This window comes from Mixophyes fleayi, chromosome 2, assembly GCF_038048845.1.
Source record: "Mixophyes fleayi isolate aMixFle1 chromosome 2, aMixFle1.hap1, whole genome shotgun sequence".
NCBI lineage: Eukaryota > Metazoa > Chordata > Amphibia > Anura > Limnodynastidae > Mixophyes > Mixophyes fleayi.
Genome location: NC_134403.1, coordinates 316,020,019 through 316,038,580, shown reverse-complemented (window position 1 = coordinate 316,038,580; position 18,562 = coordinate 316,020,019). Strand labels below are relative to the sequence as shown.

The 18,562-nt window shown below is 41.4% G+C and overlaps 1 protein-coding gene across 6 annotated transcripts in view; it reads right to left on the bottom strand.

Moving 5' to 3' along the window:
- The window catches only part of MLXIPL (MLX interacting protein like), a 102,945-nt gene that overhangs the window by 7,697 nt on the left and 76,686 nt on the right, over positions 1-18,562 (bottom strand). For 3 of the 6 annotated variants that reach the window (XM_075196649.1, XM_075196651.1, XM_075196652.1), the window contains exons 8-13: positions 9,251-9,384; positions 8,478-8,964; positions 7,687-7,748; positions 4,511-4,733; positions 3,424-3,500; positions 644-763 (exon numbers count right to left, since the gene is read on the bottom strand). In XM_075196649.1, coding sequence (XP_075052750.1) covers positions 644-763; positions 3,424-3,500; positions 4,511-4,733; positions 7,687-7,748; positions 8,478-8,964; positions 9,251-9,384 — 1,103 coding nt within the window. The remainder of the gene's footprint in view (positions 1-643; positions 764-3,423; positions 3,501-4,510; positions 4,734-7,686; positions 7,749-8,477; positions 8,965-9,250; positions 9,385-18,562) is intronic. The other 3 variants (XM_075196650.1, XM_075196653.1, XM_075196654.1) reach the window with 3 other exon arrangements.

Genomic DNA, 18,562 nt, shown 5'->3' with positions numbered 1-18,562 from the left:
GACAGGTGCTGGTTATTTAGTCTAGGGTATACAAACATTGTTATTTATTTGTTTTTGTCCCTGCAAATGATATTTTTCAGTATTGACCAACTATACAATACAACTCCTCATACTCTACACAATATTGCATGTGCCGGGCTTAGATGCCAGGACATAGTGGCACAGTGTCCCAATTTCATGTTGGCATCTGTGCTATCATTCCCCTTCAGCAATTGTATCTTGAGCCATCTCCACTCCACTTAACTGTGCACTTCTTAGTTAGTCCTTCAGATATATCAAAAGCAAGGAAAATCTGGCGTTGTACTAAAGGTACTTCCTTCTTTGACCTGTATAGCAACCCGCACCTAGGTTTGTAAAGCAAATCAAATATACAACTTGTTTTTCTATGTCTTCTGCATTCCATTTGCCCCTCTATAACACAGAGAGATGTCAACCTAACCCCTTTCCTTGTGGGATATATTTACCTGTGCTCAATTAATTCACTGCTTTTTACATCAACTAATTAATTAATTAAGCCCAGGAAAATATAAGAAAAGAGTCCATGCTAAGTTTGGGAGCAGATGAACGCTAGATGGAATGGGTCAGCTTGATGGGTTTATACGCACAATCTTGCACAATATGCTGTGAGATCAATGTGGGATACCTTGTTGGTGTGCTGTCCATGTAAAGTTGTCACCAGACTGTGCAGGGTGTCAAACCCCAGTTTAATGTTACATCGTCGCTTCTGCTCAGCTGAGATGTGTGTTATACGCCGGTTCTCCACCTGAAGAGACACGCAGATGTTACACACATTCGTGTATTTTTAATGAACGGAGCTAAACATACTAAAAATATAGTTTTAACAAATCCTTCTTGAGACAATAAGTGATACTGTTCCCCTCCCTCTCTGATTTTTACTTTCTACTATAATTCCTTAGTCACTGTTTAAATTATCTCTTGGTGTGGACTGTACTGTGGGATGAAGACTCTGTGACAATAATCTCATGATCATTTAGAACCAAAGTCTATTTTTCTTATTTATATGTTTCTTATTCATGTACTGTTTAATGTGTAGTTTTGTGCAGATGATAGGTCTGCTTTAATCCAAATCTGTGAGCTGGGTATGACAAAAAAGATATGACAGTGTACAGTAAGAAATATCTCAACATACTGCGCGGTTCTGAATTTCACTTTTATATTTCATGTTAGAGCAGAGGGATGAAAATGCCCCAATCAAGAAGAGTAATAAACATCAGTATTAAGTAATAATACAAATAGTAATCGTTGCCTTCCTTTTAAATTAGTCAGCACCACATTTCTGTGCTACATGTAACGTTTTAATTTAATGGACATCTAAGTGGTAAATTTATCAAGCTGTGGGTTTGAACAAGAGATGTTGCCTATAGCAACCAATCAGATTGTAGTTATTTATTTAGTACATTCTACAAACTGACAGCTAGAATCTGATTGGAGGCTACAGGCAACCAATCAGGCTACTTTCTCAAACCCGCAGCTTGATAAACTTACCCCTAAAGCTTATGGTAGTTGGCTATAAAAAAAAGATGCTGATAATAGTCACCAATATATGTCAGTGTCTAGGACTTATACATATGCTGTATATGTAAAATGTTCAAGGGCCTATCAGAATTGTAGATATATGCAAGATCTGTGTCCATTGTGAAATTCAATGTAAAAAATGTGTTGGCTTTTACATATACATTTGTGAACACAATTAGTAGTTATTTATATAAGGAACATTGGCTCCTTGGTCAAAAATCTGTGGAATCCAGTTATCCCTTTGTAGGAGCAGCAAGTTGTTAGGCTTATATATCTTAGTGGCAACCATATCAGCATTTCTTATTTGTGCTCCTGATTTTTTCATTTTAACTTTATATAAAGAAACTTATATTTTAGTTTATTAGCTCCAAATGACAACAAAGCCTCATTTAGTTTCGGGTGTACACCAATTTTTTGGGCATAATATATGTATGTCTGTACTGCAGATGCGCACCAAATATGTGTCCTTATCTAGAATTTTGCACACTGTAGACTTGCGCCCCCTTATGCCATGAGATACAGAAAGGGCATATGCAGGTGTAAGCTGAGTACATAAGGGCTTGTACACATAAATGCGACATAATTAGACATAGACGCTTACCCAGGTACGCCCTTTTACATGTACTGGGGGGCTAGTGAAAAGATAGGTGATGATGATGATTATGACTATCAGCAACACTAACTAGTCTCTTGTGATTGGCCGATTGCATACTGACCCCTCCAGGTAAAGTATTAGTGTTGCAGCTATATTATATTAAGTCGCGGACATCTATTACGTATTTGTCATTTCCATTTGGACTACTGCAGGAAAGAAGATTCCCATTGCACCTCGTATAGAGGTAAACAATGGTTGTGGAGGTGTTTGAATTTATTAACATCTTGTATGAAAAATACGCCTTCCGCATTTATTAATAACACTATTCTCTATTGACACTTCATTATATTATGATTGTGTGTACAAGTGGGGTAATGTGCCTTTAGCATTTACTACTAACACTGCATCTATAGGCTATTGTTAGGCTTGTAGGCATGGTGCAAATACTACTGTTTTCTGAGTTGTAAAACTCTTTAAGATGCGTCCAACTCAACATACATGTCAGGCGCCGTCTCTGCACTGACACTTGGTGCAGGAGACGGACGCCTGCACCTTCTCGGCAGTCGCGTCCTGTTGCCTAGCAGCGTGACGCTATCTCTGCCTTCCTGTCAGCAGTCTCCATGTCTGACTGCCAAAATCTCCCTAACCCAATCAGGAGGCACCTAATGGTATATAAAGCAGCCTCTGACACCTGTCTAGTGCCAGAGTATTGGTTCACTCCTGCTCCAGCGTTTCCTGTACTTCTGATCCTGTGTACTTCGGTTCTGACTCGGCTTCCTGTGACTATTCTCCTGTGTTTCCTTTTGGTACCTCGCTGCCCGGCTGGTTTGACTATTTGGCTTGACCTGACTTCTCTCTGGATCTTCCCTGTGTGCTGCACCGCTCGGTTGGCTCTGACCTGGATTGCCTAAATACACCTGTCCACTACTGTCGCTACACCGGTGACTGTCTTGGAGAACCGCGAGCTGCGTACTCTCTGCAGCTAAGCCCAAAACCCTTGCGGGGGTCCCTGGTGAATACCGGTGGTACGTTAGACTGCGCGCCTCCCTGTTCAGTTGTGCCAATACCGGTTAGCGGGCGTCTCTGCAATTCCGTGACAATACATATGTACATTTTATATTTTTTTGGCATGTGGTTTTCTACCTACATTCGATATAGCCAATGCTAAACAATGTCCTAAATGTCTTAAAAATAACAATCTTATCCACTGACAATTTGTTAGTTTTCAGCACTAGTACAGTAGAAGTGTGCATTGAGCACTTTCTTGTTACATCATGATCACCTATACTCACCTTCTTACTGTCAGATCTGCTCCAACAGTTGGGAGTCTGGGAACATGGCACAGTCAGCGAGTCTTTGCGGTCATCACCTAAAAAGCCAAATGCCCAAAGAAAAATTTGTAAAAACAGATGAATTTTTTATCTGCTATAAACCTCTATACCTAAGATATGCTCATTCCACTGAATCTAAAGAGGTTTAAAATGTGTTAGAATCTGTATGATATGAAGCAAAGTATAGCAATACTCTTCTACTGGCAAGTACTGCATTTGTTGTTTGTACACAAGAGTTTAATTCGCAAAAGCAAATTATGAATAGATTCATGTATATTTTCACTTGCAATTTACCTATGCGATAACAAATGTATTATTTAGCAAATAAAGTGCATCAGTGGCTGTAGATGACTTTGAGTTCACTATATGCTAGTGACATCACTGAAGATTGAGGCACAAGTGTTTCATGCTTCAGTGATGTAATTAGTGACCACCAAATCACACTTGCCAACTATAGATTTCTCCACAACGGGAGATCCCAGAATCCCCAGAATCCACACAAGACATAAACCCTCTGATTCCAGACCAACATTGCTGTGTGACTGGATCACCTAGTATACAAACAACTTTTTACCTTTGCAATCTAGCAGGACCAATATATAATATGTAGATTTAACCGCCGGTATCTGACTCCCATTGACCTATATATTGTAAGCTTGCTAGCAGGGCCTTCTTACCTCTTTATCTGTTTTACCCAGTATTGTTTATTACTGTGTTTATCCCCAACTGTAAAACGCTATGGAATTTGCTGGCGCTATATAAATAAACGTGGATAATGATGATGGCCTGCTCTCCCGAGAGTCTGGGAAACCTACCCTGAATTCCAGAGTCTCCCGGACATTCCAGGGCAGTGCGCAAGTACGGAGTAAATTTAGACGCTATATTCTATGAATATTGTTTCAGCCCACAAAATAATGGTTACCTCATGATCGAGTGTGTGACAAGTACACTTTCATACTGTATGCGCTACAATGTAATTCCAATATGCATATATTATAACAGATGAGGGTATTCTGGTCAAGAGCAGCATTTGTGACCGCATACTCACCACAGCCTGATGTTGGTGACAGTCTTTCTGCTTTAGGCAGCAGAGGAGGACTTGCTAAATTTGTGGTCCCTGAAACTGTATTGTTGTTTGGGGAACATAAAACAGGACTCAGGAATATTGCTGGAGGAGGGGAAGGAAAACCAAGAGCACCTCGTGTGGAGGACGAAGGAACAGGTGGTACATTAATGCCAGGAATAGACACGCCATCCGACCTACCGGCTGTCTGGGGAGTAATGCAGACACTATAAGTCATTTAATATCACTTCTATGAGATTATTGCTCGGTCTTATGCAGTGAAATACCCCCAGTCCCTTTTCCTTTCATTGGGATATCAATTATTCTAAAACACAGTATTAGGATGTGCGCAGTATCATTTCTGCAGTAACTTCCGTGGTTACCTGGGGTGCAGATGCTACAAGACCCAGAGCCTAAGGTGGGAATAGGCACGTAGCAGCTGCTCCTATTCAACTATGATAGTTCTGTCTTTGATCGTGCCTTAGATAATGTATAGAAAGTGTGTGTGTGTTTGGGGGCTGTGGAGGGGACCAGAATTGCCAGACGACCCCCTTCCTCCTGGCCATTAAATGTCACGCCCCTTGATGTAGGAAATCTTTAGTGCTCTTGTTTGCCTTTAAAATATTGGGAAGCAAGTGATAACATGCAATCATATTACATGCACATAGCTATTTCAGAAGGTGTCAAATTTGTGGATTTTTTGAAAGCTTTGCTGGATGTTTCTAATTAAAAGGACAGACTAAAATCTAGTTGGCCAGCAGAATAGCAACATGTACAGTTTGAGGAACTGAACTTGCTACTGCTCTCAAAACTTAATGGCAGAAGAAGGTAGATATGGTATAAAGATAGAAATGTACCAGCTGTAAAGGTAATCTCCAGCCAAATAAATAGTTTTCCCCCCTAATAATGGTAATTATTATTATCATCTATTTTCTTGTACAGAAAGACCTCCAAACCTTGAAGGAATAATGAGAATTACATTTCATACAACCTGATATCCTCCTAACTCTTAGACAACTCTACCATATGTGAAGCAGCGTGGGACAAAATTAGCTTTTTGCATTTGCGCAAAGGTGCAACTGGAATAAGAACTTATAAGTTAATTCCAAGGCAAAATGTTAATGGTTCTTTTGTGTAGCATTCATCCTAGCACAACTCCAGTCCTCATCCACCAGATCAATTTCCCATTTAAAACAAATACGTAAACCCCTCAAGTACTGATACTATATATGCCTAGCAGAATGGTCAAGTCTATGAAGTACTACCACACTCCAAAATTCAAAATAAGCTTAAAAAGTTAGGAATTGACCTATGGCACTTAAAAAACATTTACACCAATTATGGTAAAGAAATCATAGAAACTCCTATGAGCATTGGTAGTTGTGTTGAAACAACTGATAACACCTTAACCAGCCTGTCCCTTGTTTCTCACAAAATATGGAGTAGTACAACATGTACATTTTATAGCCCTGTTTATGTTCCCCAGCTCACCAGAGTACAAATGTGGTGTCTAATTATATACGGATAAGTGGACATCGTAGCCATGCCTATATAAGAGACTTCTTCATTCCATGTTACCCATGGTAAAAATGTGTTTGTTGTTACTGCAGTGATGCTGTTTGTATTGTTCTCAAATTGAAGCCAGGTGGGTTATGGGTAAGGATCGGGTGGGATCCAGTTGCAGGATACAGGTAAGGGGGCTGTAGCTACATTCATTCTACCCCTCCTTTCTCTAGGAATCATGGGACTGCTGGAGATCCTGTGACATCACAAAGTAGTGTAAGGGGTTAACTTCAGTAAGGGCTGAGTGTTATCCTAAATCTGAAGGAGGGGAAGGCCAATTAGTATCCATTGTCCTCTATAGGACTGGTCCATACATTTTGTCTAGAACCTAGCAGGAGAGCCACTGTGGAAGGACAGTTCATCTCCACTCCCCCTCCAACCCCCTAGTCCAGCACCCACCAATGTTCAAGAGGGAGAGAGCCAGGGGTTTGCCCAGGGAGGGGAAAGTACTGTGGAAATTTGACCCTGGATATAAGGAACCACTCAAGGGAAGGAGGGAGTGTTAATTCTGAGGATTATTTCTTGGAAGGTACAAGGTGGCTGTTGTTGAGTTGCTGTTATCTACCAGTGGACTACAGATGCAGCTGAGATAGATCCATAGGCTAGTGGGGTAAGGGACAGATAATGTGGTAAATCTGCCTGGTATTTATTTACTGTTTGTATATAATATTCTAGTGATTTTGTTTACTACAATAAATGTATTGTTGTACTTTTCTAACTGCATTTGCCTCAGTGACTATGGGATTCCTAGAAGGTACTGGGTAGGCTTCCCTGGCATAGTAAGGCACCTCTGCCATCATGAAGTAGGCAGAATTGGACCAGATATACCTGGTATCCTGACTGTAGTAATAATAATAATTATGGCTAACTGACTCCTAAAATGTACCTGCCAGCAGTCAGGAAAACCAACCAGTTCTTCTGGCAGGTACTTTTCATTTAGGTGTTTTATGGAGAAAAAACACATGGGACTTGTATCATCATATAGCCTTGAGAGGCAAACTAACTTATATCTGGTACGAATGGTTATTGAAATATCCCAGATATTCTGTCAAACTTTTGATATGCTTAAGCAATTTCAGGTTATAAGTGTTGTAGTTTCTTTTTTTATGGTAAATGAAAGGTAATGTGGCAGATCTTTTAGCTTAGTGATGTGTATCTGGATTCTGGAGTAACACAGACCAAAGAAAAGCATCTCTGAGAACTTGGTGGATTTACTACACTTGAAAGTGAGTGCAACAGTAGGGGGGAGATTTATTATCCCCTCCACACATTCTGCTATAATACTACGTGTACTGAGAAAATATTTTTGCACTTGATATGTCAAGACTTTATTAACCATAATTGTTTGTAGTATTTAACAGTATTGCTGTACACACTTTATTTTAAGTGTCATCGGTCAATTCAGAACTTTTTAGCCCGATTCCCATTTAACTATGAAGGGTAGGAGGGATCAAAATGGTACAAGGTTGAAAGAGCTGTATGATCTACTGATCATAGAACTAACTGCCAGAGAATTAGAGCATTTAAGAGGGTAGAAAACTCTTTTAACCCTGAACTGCACCTTACTACAATCAGAATTAATAAGTCACAGTGATTACCGTTGTATTGAGTCCTTTTCGCCCACAAGACGGCATCTCTGCAGAAGAGTCTGGCTTAGCTGCTGGAAAAATATACAATAGTCTCAGAAATAGATATGAGGCGCGACTTTCCAGCATGACTGTCTCTTCATGAATAATCGCCTATGAACCCTGACTTTGATTGGCCTTTCAAGCATTTTTTGTAAAGTGTTGCAAACTTCTGAAACCCTCCAGGAACCTACCACCTAAAAATTAACACTAAATACATTTTTTGGACAATTCCAAAAAAGGTCCAGCTTGAATTGATGGCAATGTTACACATGTGGAATAATAAATTGCATTTAAATATTAATATTTTAACAGTCTGATACAGTTTGCATTATGCAATTATGCAATTAATTTTAGCGAAGATGATTTATTGTAATACACTCTGGTCAAAGCGGACACATATATGGCCATTCAGCAAACGGGCTGAACAGTTAGATCTTACAAGGCCTCATGGAATTTCTTATTCCAGTCAGCGAATGACGCCATACATTCACTGATCGGCAGACTGGATTTTCCTATCGTGATCAATCAATTCCAATCCATTTACATCAAGTTTTGATTGGATAGGATGGTCGCCCAATTAGCCATACATGCTATAATGTAGGTATTATTTGGTCAAATAGCTAAATTTATCAACAACTACTATGAGTGTAGGAAAACCTTTAATCTTAAATATTAACACCTCTATTTAGGGATAGGTTGCTATTTCACTACTCCCTCTGACCAAATGTCATCTAATTTCTGTACATCCTGCTTCTCGTTACCTGAAGTGTGTGCCTGTATGACAGTGGAGAGGAGTCTTGTTGATCCTTCAGTAGAAGACCTTCTGAGTTTGTTGGTTGAATTTCGTGTATGTGCTTTGGGCATTGGAAAGACATGGGAAGTATCAATATGTATGGAAGGTTCTGCATATCTGGGGTAAACATCTGCATGGATGGAGGGGGGTACACTTTGATTTAAGATTGTGGTATCTGTGGTCACAGAGGTGTAAGGATGTTTGGGGCAGGATGCTGGTGGAAACAACAGATCCTGATCCTGCATTAGGAGGTTTGGAGAAATACATTGCATGGATACAGATGGAGCAGAAGGGAAGGTGTCAGTGGCATATCTATCACCAGGTTCAGAGTAGTGGGACAGTGGCTTGGGTTCAGGGTTGGACGGTATGCACTGAACTGCAGTAGTACCATAGGCAGAAGAAAGAGCTGAATTCGCAAAGCAGGAATCTGACCGGGAAACATAAGAATTGTGCAGCTGGCAAAGAAAAATAAAAGTAGTTAATTATATCTCAACACAAATATAACTTGAACAATATGTAGTTAGGTTAAATAGAAGTAAAATATAAAGAAATATTTGCTAAAAAAAAGTCAAAGAGGGAAAGAGATGTGGGTAGAGGAAGGACTGAGAGAAACATTTCAATTAGTATAAGAGGAAGTGGAAGGGTTAATACAAAAAAGAACCAAAATAGCTAATACATTCAAAGGAAGTAAATTAGACACATATGATTAAACAAAAACACATAATAAAGTTATTGACCAACCTGTGGGACTCTGTGGCAAGAGATGGCACAATGTGGTTGGTTGTTGGTTCCCTCGTTGAAAGTGGGGTAACAATGGGGTTCTTGGAAAGAAAGAGGTTGATGCGAGGGCAGAGGCCGGGGACCACCAAAAAAATCTATGAACCAGAATAAACAAGTTGAGAAATAAGATATTGAAATACTTAATACAGTAAAATATTTTTATAAATACACATCACACTTATTTATCATGTAGACGGATTGTCGATGAAATGTCAACAGTCAAAATGTTTACAGCATAATGTCAGGAATATTGTTGATACATTATAAGTTCGACAGTAGTAATGTCTACAGGTTCATAATGTCGACAGTTAAAATTACGACATGTAAATTTTGGACAGGGCTCTACGTTTAAAATTCAAAATGTCGACATATATAAACAGTATAAACAAACAGCAAAACATGTAAAAAAACAAATCCCCCCCAAAACAAAAAATGGCACCCCCCAACAGCTTGGATAAGCTTGGGGTCCTCCCCATTTTACTATTACCAGCTCTAGGCTTTGCCAGTCTGGGCTGATGTCTCTATAGCAGGGAAACCTGCAGCATGGGGTGCCCCTGCCATACTAGACTCAGGCTGGCCAGCACAGGGCTGGATTCCCTATGGAAATCGAACCCAGGTTTAACCTGCCCTGTGCTGATAGCACTAGGGATCTTCCCACAATCCTGTGGAAACCCAACACTCAAGAGGTAGCTGTACTGTAAAGGAAGGGGTCCCATGGGACAGACATGAGCAGTTTTCTTTGCCTGTCCCCTATGCTGGATTTATGCCAGCATGGAGTCGTTTATTGACGAGCCACAAAGTTGTAAAATCACAGCTTACGTTATGAGCCTACTTTGGTGCAGTTGCATTTTTATTTCCAGGTAAGCACATGAATTTGCAATATTGCGGCATCAGCAAGGATATTTTAATGTTTGCATCAGTTGGTGATAAGTGTTGGATGGATAGGAAGCGTTTCTTGCCGAGTACAGACTATGCTTACAAGTGGGCCTAGTATTGCACTGGAATCCTCAAAGGAGAAATTATTTTGCAGGATGGGATTATTTAAACTTTAAAAAGGGGGGGGGGGAGGGGGAGTATTTAGCGGGTTCCCAGCTTTCCAGTAGGGCATGAGGGAAAAGGGCTCGAATTTTCCAGTACTGTGAGGTCCTGGAAGTTGTGTCTCATCTAATCAGTATAGCGGGATGTGCTGTGCACCTTCCAGTTGCACTTCTGCAGGAAAATGCCTTATTAAGTGCACTTCAACTAATGCAATTAAAAGCTTCAAACATACAAAATTTACTCATGTATTAACGCCAGTTCCAATATCTTCTTACCCCCTTGATTACTTGAGAACATAAGTGAAGCTAAAAAGAGCGGTATTTTAGGAGAAGCACAGAATAGTTTAAATGTATAAAGGGGGTGGTTGTAAAGCACTAGTAAGCTGGACTGATGTGATGTTTGTACTCTCCACTATGCATATTTTCTGGAGTATCAGCCAAGCTGTAAATCTAAGACCAGAGTGATTTTATGTAGGTGTTACTAAAGACTGGGCACTGGGCTCACACCTTAATTTGTGCTTAGTGGACATGTAGGTGGATTTGTGCACATAAAGAAGCATTACAGCACTGCAATTTTTCAGGTTCAATCCTTTCTGGCTGAGACGAGAAAGTGTAGTCACTAAGGTAAGGTATGATGGGGCAGGTAGTACTTTGAGAGTAACCAACAGTCCCCAGTAATGAAATCAACTTGGAGTGGATATCCCCATGCCTCAGCTTTAATAAGAGGAAATAATAACAACAAAAAAAAGCTATTTTTTCTGGGTAAAAGGATACAAAAATAAAAAAGTGCACTGAAAGTTGGGGGTTAAATGATTTTTTTAGAAATATTTCGTTTGAGTTCTCCATTAAAATACCATGGCAAATTTCACTCATGTAACTAAATAACATAGTAAGTGGAAAAAAGGGGTGTTTTGAAAAGATTATATTTTGAAGAAAAAAAGCTTCACAACCATCCCTGACCACGTTTATCCATAGAACCCGGCATGCAGCCTCCATGGAGGATGTCACAAATGTCCTTCATGATACAGTCGGGAAATTTCACAAAAAACATGACATTTAATCATAAAACAGACGACTGTACAGGAGGGGAGCAATGCATACTTGCCAACTCTCCCTGAATGTCAGGGAGACTCCCTGAAATAGGGGTTATCTCCCTCTCTCCCTGAAGAGTCTGGCATTCTCCCTGATGCTGAGCCAGTACAAGACGTTGTTGGCTTCGCCATCTGTGGCATGATTACACAGTTCAGAAATTGTGTCCTACGTCCATGTATTGATGCCTATGGAGGTGGCCATTTTCATGGAGACCAAGATTTAATGAAAGACTGACAGGTAAGACAGCATGACTTCAGTAATGGAGACAGAAATGTAAAAGACACTTCTCTAGAGATTCATTAGCTGCTTTTCTTTAACGCATAGTTGGCTACTCTCCTGAAATGTCCGGGAGACTCCCGCATTTCTGGGAGACCTCACGGGCTCCCGGGAGAGCAGGGCAACCTCCTGGTTCTCGCCCCCGCAATAGATAAGTGGTGGCGGGGGGCTCAAAGACGCAAATATCGCGTCATCTTAGCCCCAAACGCACACCCACCTCCCCCAGGATCTCCCTGAAGCCAACGAGGAAAAGTTGGCAAGTATGGAGTAATGCCTAAATAAAGAACAGCTAATTTAGTCAGAAAGTCAATGCAACTGGAACAGCCACAGAGTCTGGGTTTTGTGGTACCGCCAGCATAACGGTAACCTCCCGTTGTTATCAGATTCATATATATACAATATTGCCTCCTTTAACTCTTTCACCCTTTAGTCTCCCGAGACCTACTCTTTATTAAAAGTTGCAGAGACACTTGGACACTAGTAATTGTGCTGCCCCAATATCTACACATAATACTAAGAAGATCCTCAGTGTATGTTTTACAACATGTTTTATTACATTTTTATAGAAAATTAATACAAATAGACTGTCCATCTTGCCTTGAAAGAAACCCCCTGTATAAAAATTTTCACCTTGTATATAAAGGCAACGGAGCACTAGCAAATTACTCTCAACATGGTGTACTAACATTGTAATTGATGGTCATATCATAACCAAGATTCACTTTTACTTCCAAAGAACAAGAGCTTTTTTGGGATTGTTGGTAAATAGTTTCTGATGTAAGATTTGTAATTGTTGTGAAATGGGAAACTTCCTCCTCAGCGTGCTTGTGTTTACGGTCTAACTGTGAGGAAGGAAGACTTATGGCAGAGTGGAAACTGACCACAACACATGTGAGAGGGCATCCGCCACTGCTAAAATTAGATATTAAAGGGCTACTCGCAGTGTCTAGACATCATGTGCCTTGTGTGGGAGCGAAAAATGTAGGATTTAGTATATAATCTTTTTACGTCAAAATATATCTTTAAACTGACCACACAACGCTGTTGATTAACAATAATTATAAGAAGACTCAAAGTATTTTCAGTTTATTTATTTTAAATGGGGAAATCAACTTTAATTCATATTTATCTTATCTTTATCTTACAGGCAAATTTGTTTATTATTGTTTCCTGGAGATCATTGATGAGCACCAGGAGCCCGCGTGCCACTAGTAGCCTGGCAGGCTTTCACCTACATCCCCCAGCTCCATCCAGGTTTATATCCCCGTTGTGACTGCTATTCAATAACCTGTCTGTGGAAGAAGATTTGATTGGAAGACCCACTTCTACGTCATGTCTCCACAGGAGGAGTGTCACGGGCACTAGGAGTCTTTACCCAGGGATCACCAGGTGATAAGCTTACCAGAGCAGTATAGATGGTAATATGGTACTCTGGTAGCGGGGTGATCACGGAACAGGAGACAGCAGATGATAGAGATGCTCGGGAAAGTCTATGACTAGCAGCACTGGTAATATATATGTAGAAATACACGAGGAACTGAATGGACAAAGGACACGTGAGGGTAGTCAGTGGTCTGCGGTAGCAAGTTGTACCACTGCTATAGTGAGGAGGAATGTCCAACAGAAACGAGGAGATGATGAGAGTCAGCGGTCTGCGTTTAGCAAGTTGTACCACTGTCTGGGTGAAGGAATAGAATCCAGGTGAAGGTATCCGGGGAGTCAGTGGTCTGCGTTAGCAAGTTGTACCACTGCTATGTGAGAGGACACTGGCACAGGTGACACAGGAAACAGGAATCAGTGGTCTGCCTCTAGCAAGTTGTACCACTGAATATATGAGTGAGGAGGAGCACGGGGAGAGACTGCAATACAGAGGATACACGGGCACCTTGAACTTGATCCACAGTGACATGCACAATATAGTAATGACTGAACAGCACTGCAATAATACAAAGTCATAGAAACTATCCGGGCAAAAGATAACACAGTCAATGATGGCAAAAGTCTCAGCGGATAGTAAGCTCCAGAGGAGAACAACTCAGTCCAGCAAGATATGCAATACACCAGCACAGTCAATGAGAAGTATGCATACCGTGGTTCAGGAGCAGGCTGTCAGACACGAGTGCAGAGATACCTGAACGGCTGGAGGCCGGCAGGATGCGAAGTCCCTGGAGGGTGAAGCGGTAATCAAGTAGGTGCAGCGCACAGGTAGGTAGACCAGCAGGGAAACAAATACTCAGGAAGCAGTAGTATGTAGAACTGGACTCCTGGAGGACCCTGAAGAGTAGCGATGGTCTAGACGAGATGAAAGCAGTGAGGCGCAGATCCGATGCAGACTGGCGAGTAGACACCAGCAGGAACACTGAGAAGCACGGAGAGTGGATCAGCTGCTGCAGACACGAGTAGAACTGAGGAGTAGCAGCCAGCAGGACTCTGCAGGTACACGGAGGTAGCGGATAGCAACCAGCAGGTGCAGCCACGATGAAACACGGGAGAGTAGAGCTGAGCTGGAACTGTTGAGCACGGAGAGCAGCGGATAGGAATCAGTTGTAGCAGTCTCGAGGAAACACAGGAGAGTTGAGATGAGCTGAAGACTGTAGCGCACGGAGGCAGCGGATAGGAATCAGCCAAACAGTCACGATGAAACACAGGAGAGTTGAAGTGGTCTGAGGACTGTAGTGCACGGGGGCAGCGGATAGGAATCAGCCAAACAGTCACGATCAAACACAGGAGAGTTGAAGTGGTCTGAGGACTGTAGTGCACGGAGGCAGCGGATAGGAATCAGCTAACAGTCACGATGAAACACAGGTGAGTTGAAGTGGTCTGAGGACTGTAGTGCACGGAGGCAGCGGATAGGAATCAGCTAACAGTCACGATGAAACACAAGAGAGTTGAAGTGGTCTGGAAACCACAGGAGTAGAAGTGGTCTGGAAACCACAGGAATCAGCAGCGCTGAATACATGAGGAAACACAGGAACACCTTCAGAGGCTCATGGGGAATGAGACTCCAAGATCAGGCAACGAGGTATGGACAGCAGGTGCTTTAAATAGGGATTGTTGCCTGATCAGCCAATTAAGTAAAGGGACAGGTATTGAAGGTTTTGAAAGGGCTGCGCATGCGCAGACCCTCAGGATGGTGGACGGCCACGGTTCCTAAACACACGGGAAGAAGCACTCACAGTGTGGTGAGTGACAAGGAGAAAGAGGCATCAGAAGGATACAGATCATTACATGATCTCCCTTCCTCCATGGAAAGACCTTCATCATCATCAGTTATTTATATAGCCCCACTAATTCTGCAGCGTTGTACAGAGAACTCATTCACATCAGTCCCTGCCCCATAGGAGCTCACAGTCTAAATTCCCTAATATACACACACAACACAGACAGAGAGAGAGACTAGGGTAAATTTAGATAGCAGCTAATTAACCTACCAGTATGTTTTTGGAGTGTGGGAGGAAACCGGAGCACCCGCAAATACAGGGAGAACATACAAACTCCACACAGATAAGGCCATGGTCGGGAATCAAACTCATGACCCCAGTGCTGTGAGGTAGAAGTGCTAACCACTAGGCCACTGTGCTGCTTCTTATTAAACTTGAAAAAGACCCGTCTCTGGACAGGTTTTTTGTTGGAGATAGGACTTAATCTATCTATCAACATTAATATCTTCCCCAAGCAAAGACTGACATAGGCCTATTTAACAATGATCGTGGAGGTACATGTGTAACATCCTGCTATGCAAGGTATCACTTTAGAACACAGCAAAGGTGCTGGCAGCCATTTTTGGGCCATTTAACTACAAGCTCCAGAATGCAATTGGAACAACTGGATAACAGCCAAGCTGACAGGGAAGGGGATAGAGTTAGGGAGACAGTAATTCAGCATGGAAGCAGCGTAACAGAGAGAGGGCTGAGGAGCCTTGTGGAAGGAGAAAATAGAGGAAAAACACAAGCCACTTTAGTATTACACTGAATGTAAAGACACAGTAAGAGAATTCCTTTAATAGGGGTTGCATTAGCAGAGGTATATTCTCCCAATGCCATCGTCACATAGAGCACAAGAAATTATATATACAGTATGTATGTATAAATAAAATTTTAAAACTGTTTATGTCAAGTATTCCATTTATTGTATGTTTTGGTTCTGAAGTCTTAAGTGCAACATTGAATTTATTGGTAACATACTTGCTAATATTGATTAGTAATTTAGCTGTTGCTGGTATGAAGGAGTGGGAGGAATTTAATAAAATTTCAACACATATTTGCTGTTATTCAGTACAGTAAAGTCTGTGTTGGTCTTCAATCCGTTTTGACTTTACGTGGGGAAATACTGTCTCTCTGCCATGGGCAGGGGCTTGCTGCCGGCGGCTGCACACTGTGCAGGTCCGTTCGGCAGTGATAATGTGCTGCCCGGCTGCTCTGATTGTGTTTTAAACACAATCAGAGCAGCGGGACAGCACATTATCACTGCCGAACGGACCTGCACATACTGTGCAGACGCCGGCAGCCTTAGAAGTTAGAAAGGGGCGGGGCTTAAATCGCCCCCCCTACATCGCCCGGGGTAGTAAAAATTTCTAGATCCGCCCCTGGCCACGGGGGGAGAACTTCATTGCAGATCCAGAGGACGATAGGTCTCCCTTCACACTAAAGGTAATTTTAATCTCAAGATACTTACCTGTGAGCCCACACATACAACACCTTCTTGGGCATCGCACATGGACCACTGCAATCCTCCTTTTGCTATTGCAAATTGGCTTTTGAACAGGGTGTATATATACATATAGAAACACACTGCCTACAGTACTATGCCTTCGCAAAAACATAACAGTCCTTAGGGCCTATTTATGAATGGCCGCATATTCTCCCCATTAATTATCATCCCTTATTGTAATGATAAGGGATGGTATTTTGTAGCCATTCATTTAAAAATTCTGCTGGGACAGAGGTTTCGATAGGAGGCTGTCCCAGCTATGTTATGCTAAACTAACAACTCGGTCTAACAACAGAGTCATTATATCATTAGCCATCGGAATAGAGCTCCAAAAAGCTAGTTTTATTCAAGGATGTCAGGATGATACAGACAGCAATGCTTCTATTTCCAGCAATTAAACAAAGCAGTATTTACAATTTCATGCGCCCCTGCTTCTAGTTAGCCACTCGGTCCACTCATTAGTCACCGACCACTGGCTCGCACCGGTCGCCCCACCCACAACAGAAGCCCAACAAACAATAAATATATATATATATTATCTATAATATAAATGTCTAGTGGCGTGTGTTAGTCTGTCTGTCTGTGTGGAAAAAATAAAACCAAGCTGCAGCGCCACCTGCTGGGCGGAGTTATACACTGACCTACTAAATTCTTAGTGTGTGTGGAAAAAAAAATCAAGAAAGGGCTGAAATTTGTTAATTGTTAAAAGTGTTTATAAAGATTTTAAAAAATATATATATTTCTTGAAGGAGAAGTGACAGTTGGGAGTGGTTGGTGGTTGCCGGGGGTGACAGTGGGGAGTGGTTGGTGGTTGAGGTCTGAGCTATGGCCCAAATGCATGACAAGAACCTTTTTAACACCTTAAGTAGCTTGATTTGACTAGAATGCATGAGTATCATGCACGGGTTAACTTGTATATATATATATATATATATATATATATATATATATATATATATACACACACACACACACACACACACACACACATATATAGAGAGAGAAATAAAAAACAAAAACGATTGTGTAATGTCACTGCATCTATCCTATGACTTGAAAGGTCAATGGGTAACTGTCAGGTCACGCTGTGCTTGTTATAGGTCAATAGACTAAACGGGGAGGATGTAGGTTAGCCACAGGGCAAGGTGGAGCAGTTTCCAAAAGAGGGAAATCAAAATGAAAGTCCTTCCCTCACAGAGGAACCAGGCATGTGACTTGCTGGCAAAGGAAAAAAAGAAATAACATTAAATAAGGCTGTTGATAATGCATGTCTATGCCATTTGACACCTTCCATGATTTTCCTTATAGATTTCACTTTCTCTTAAGTACAGTCTTCTGAGACTACAAGAATATTTTACCATGAATAGAAAGGTGCTTGGTGCAGAAAAAATATCCCCCCTATGTATAGTGCAATGATGGAGAGTGGTGTTTTTCAGCAGTAGCAATGTTCAGGAAAAGAAGTCACCGATTGGTCCAGCTTAGAGTGTCAACAAGAAGGTAGTCATCCAGGAAATCTAATCAAAACAAGCGGTTGCTTTTATTCTTAAACTAGCCCACTAACTAAATAGTAGGAGCCTTTTCATCACTGTTCCCTTAAGATGAAGAATCTAGAAACCACAGTGGTAAAAACTGAGCCTGCTAGGAGAGGTTCATTGTGCGGAGCTGTCCTTCAAAACTTCAGAAAACGTCCCCTCTCTGTGAATCTCATCAGATTAAGATTATAATTTAGCCATTTCTAGCCTGTGTGCTTAGATGGAAATATTACTTTCCACTGAATGCAAAGGGACAAAGGGATGTATGAGCCTGGTTTTCAGTAGACAAAATGGCCGTGGTCTTAGTCGACCAGGGGCATAGCCTAAATTGTACTGATTTTCCATTCAGGAGTTTTGGGAGGATTGAATGGGAAGAATTTTGTCTACATCGGATATATGTTACTTGGTTGGCCTTTTATATACACTAAGGCAAAATATCAGACTGAAAAGTAACACTAGTCCTTCTTTCTGTGCACTCATACACTGACACAAGTATGATCCCTGCACTCACTAATTATGGCTGGTGCAACTGTTTTGTGTATGCCTGATAAGGACAACAGACAGTGACCGATATATAGAACAGTGTCTTTCACTCTGGAGAATAGGAAAAATGCTCCCTAGAAAGA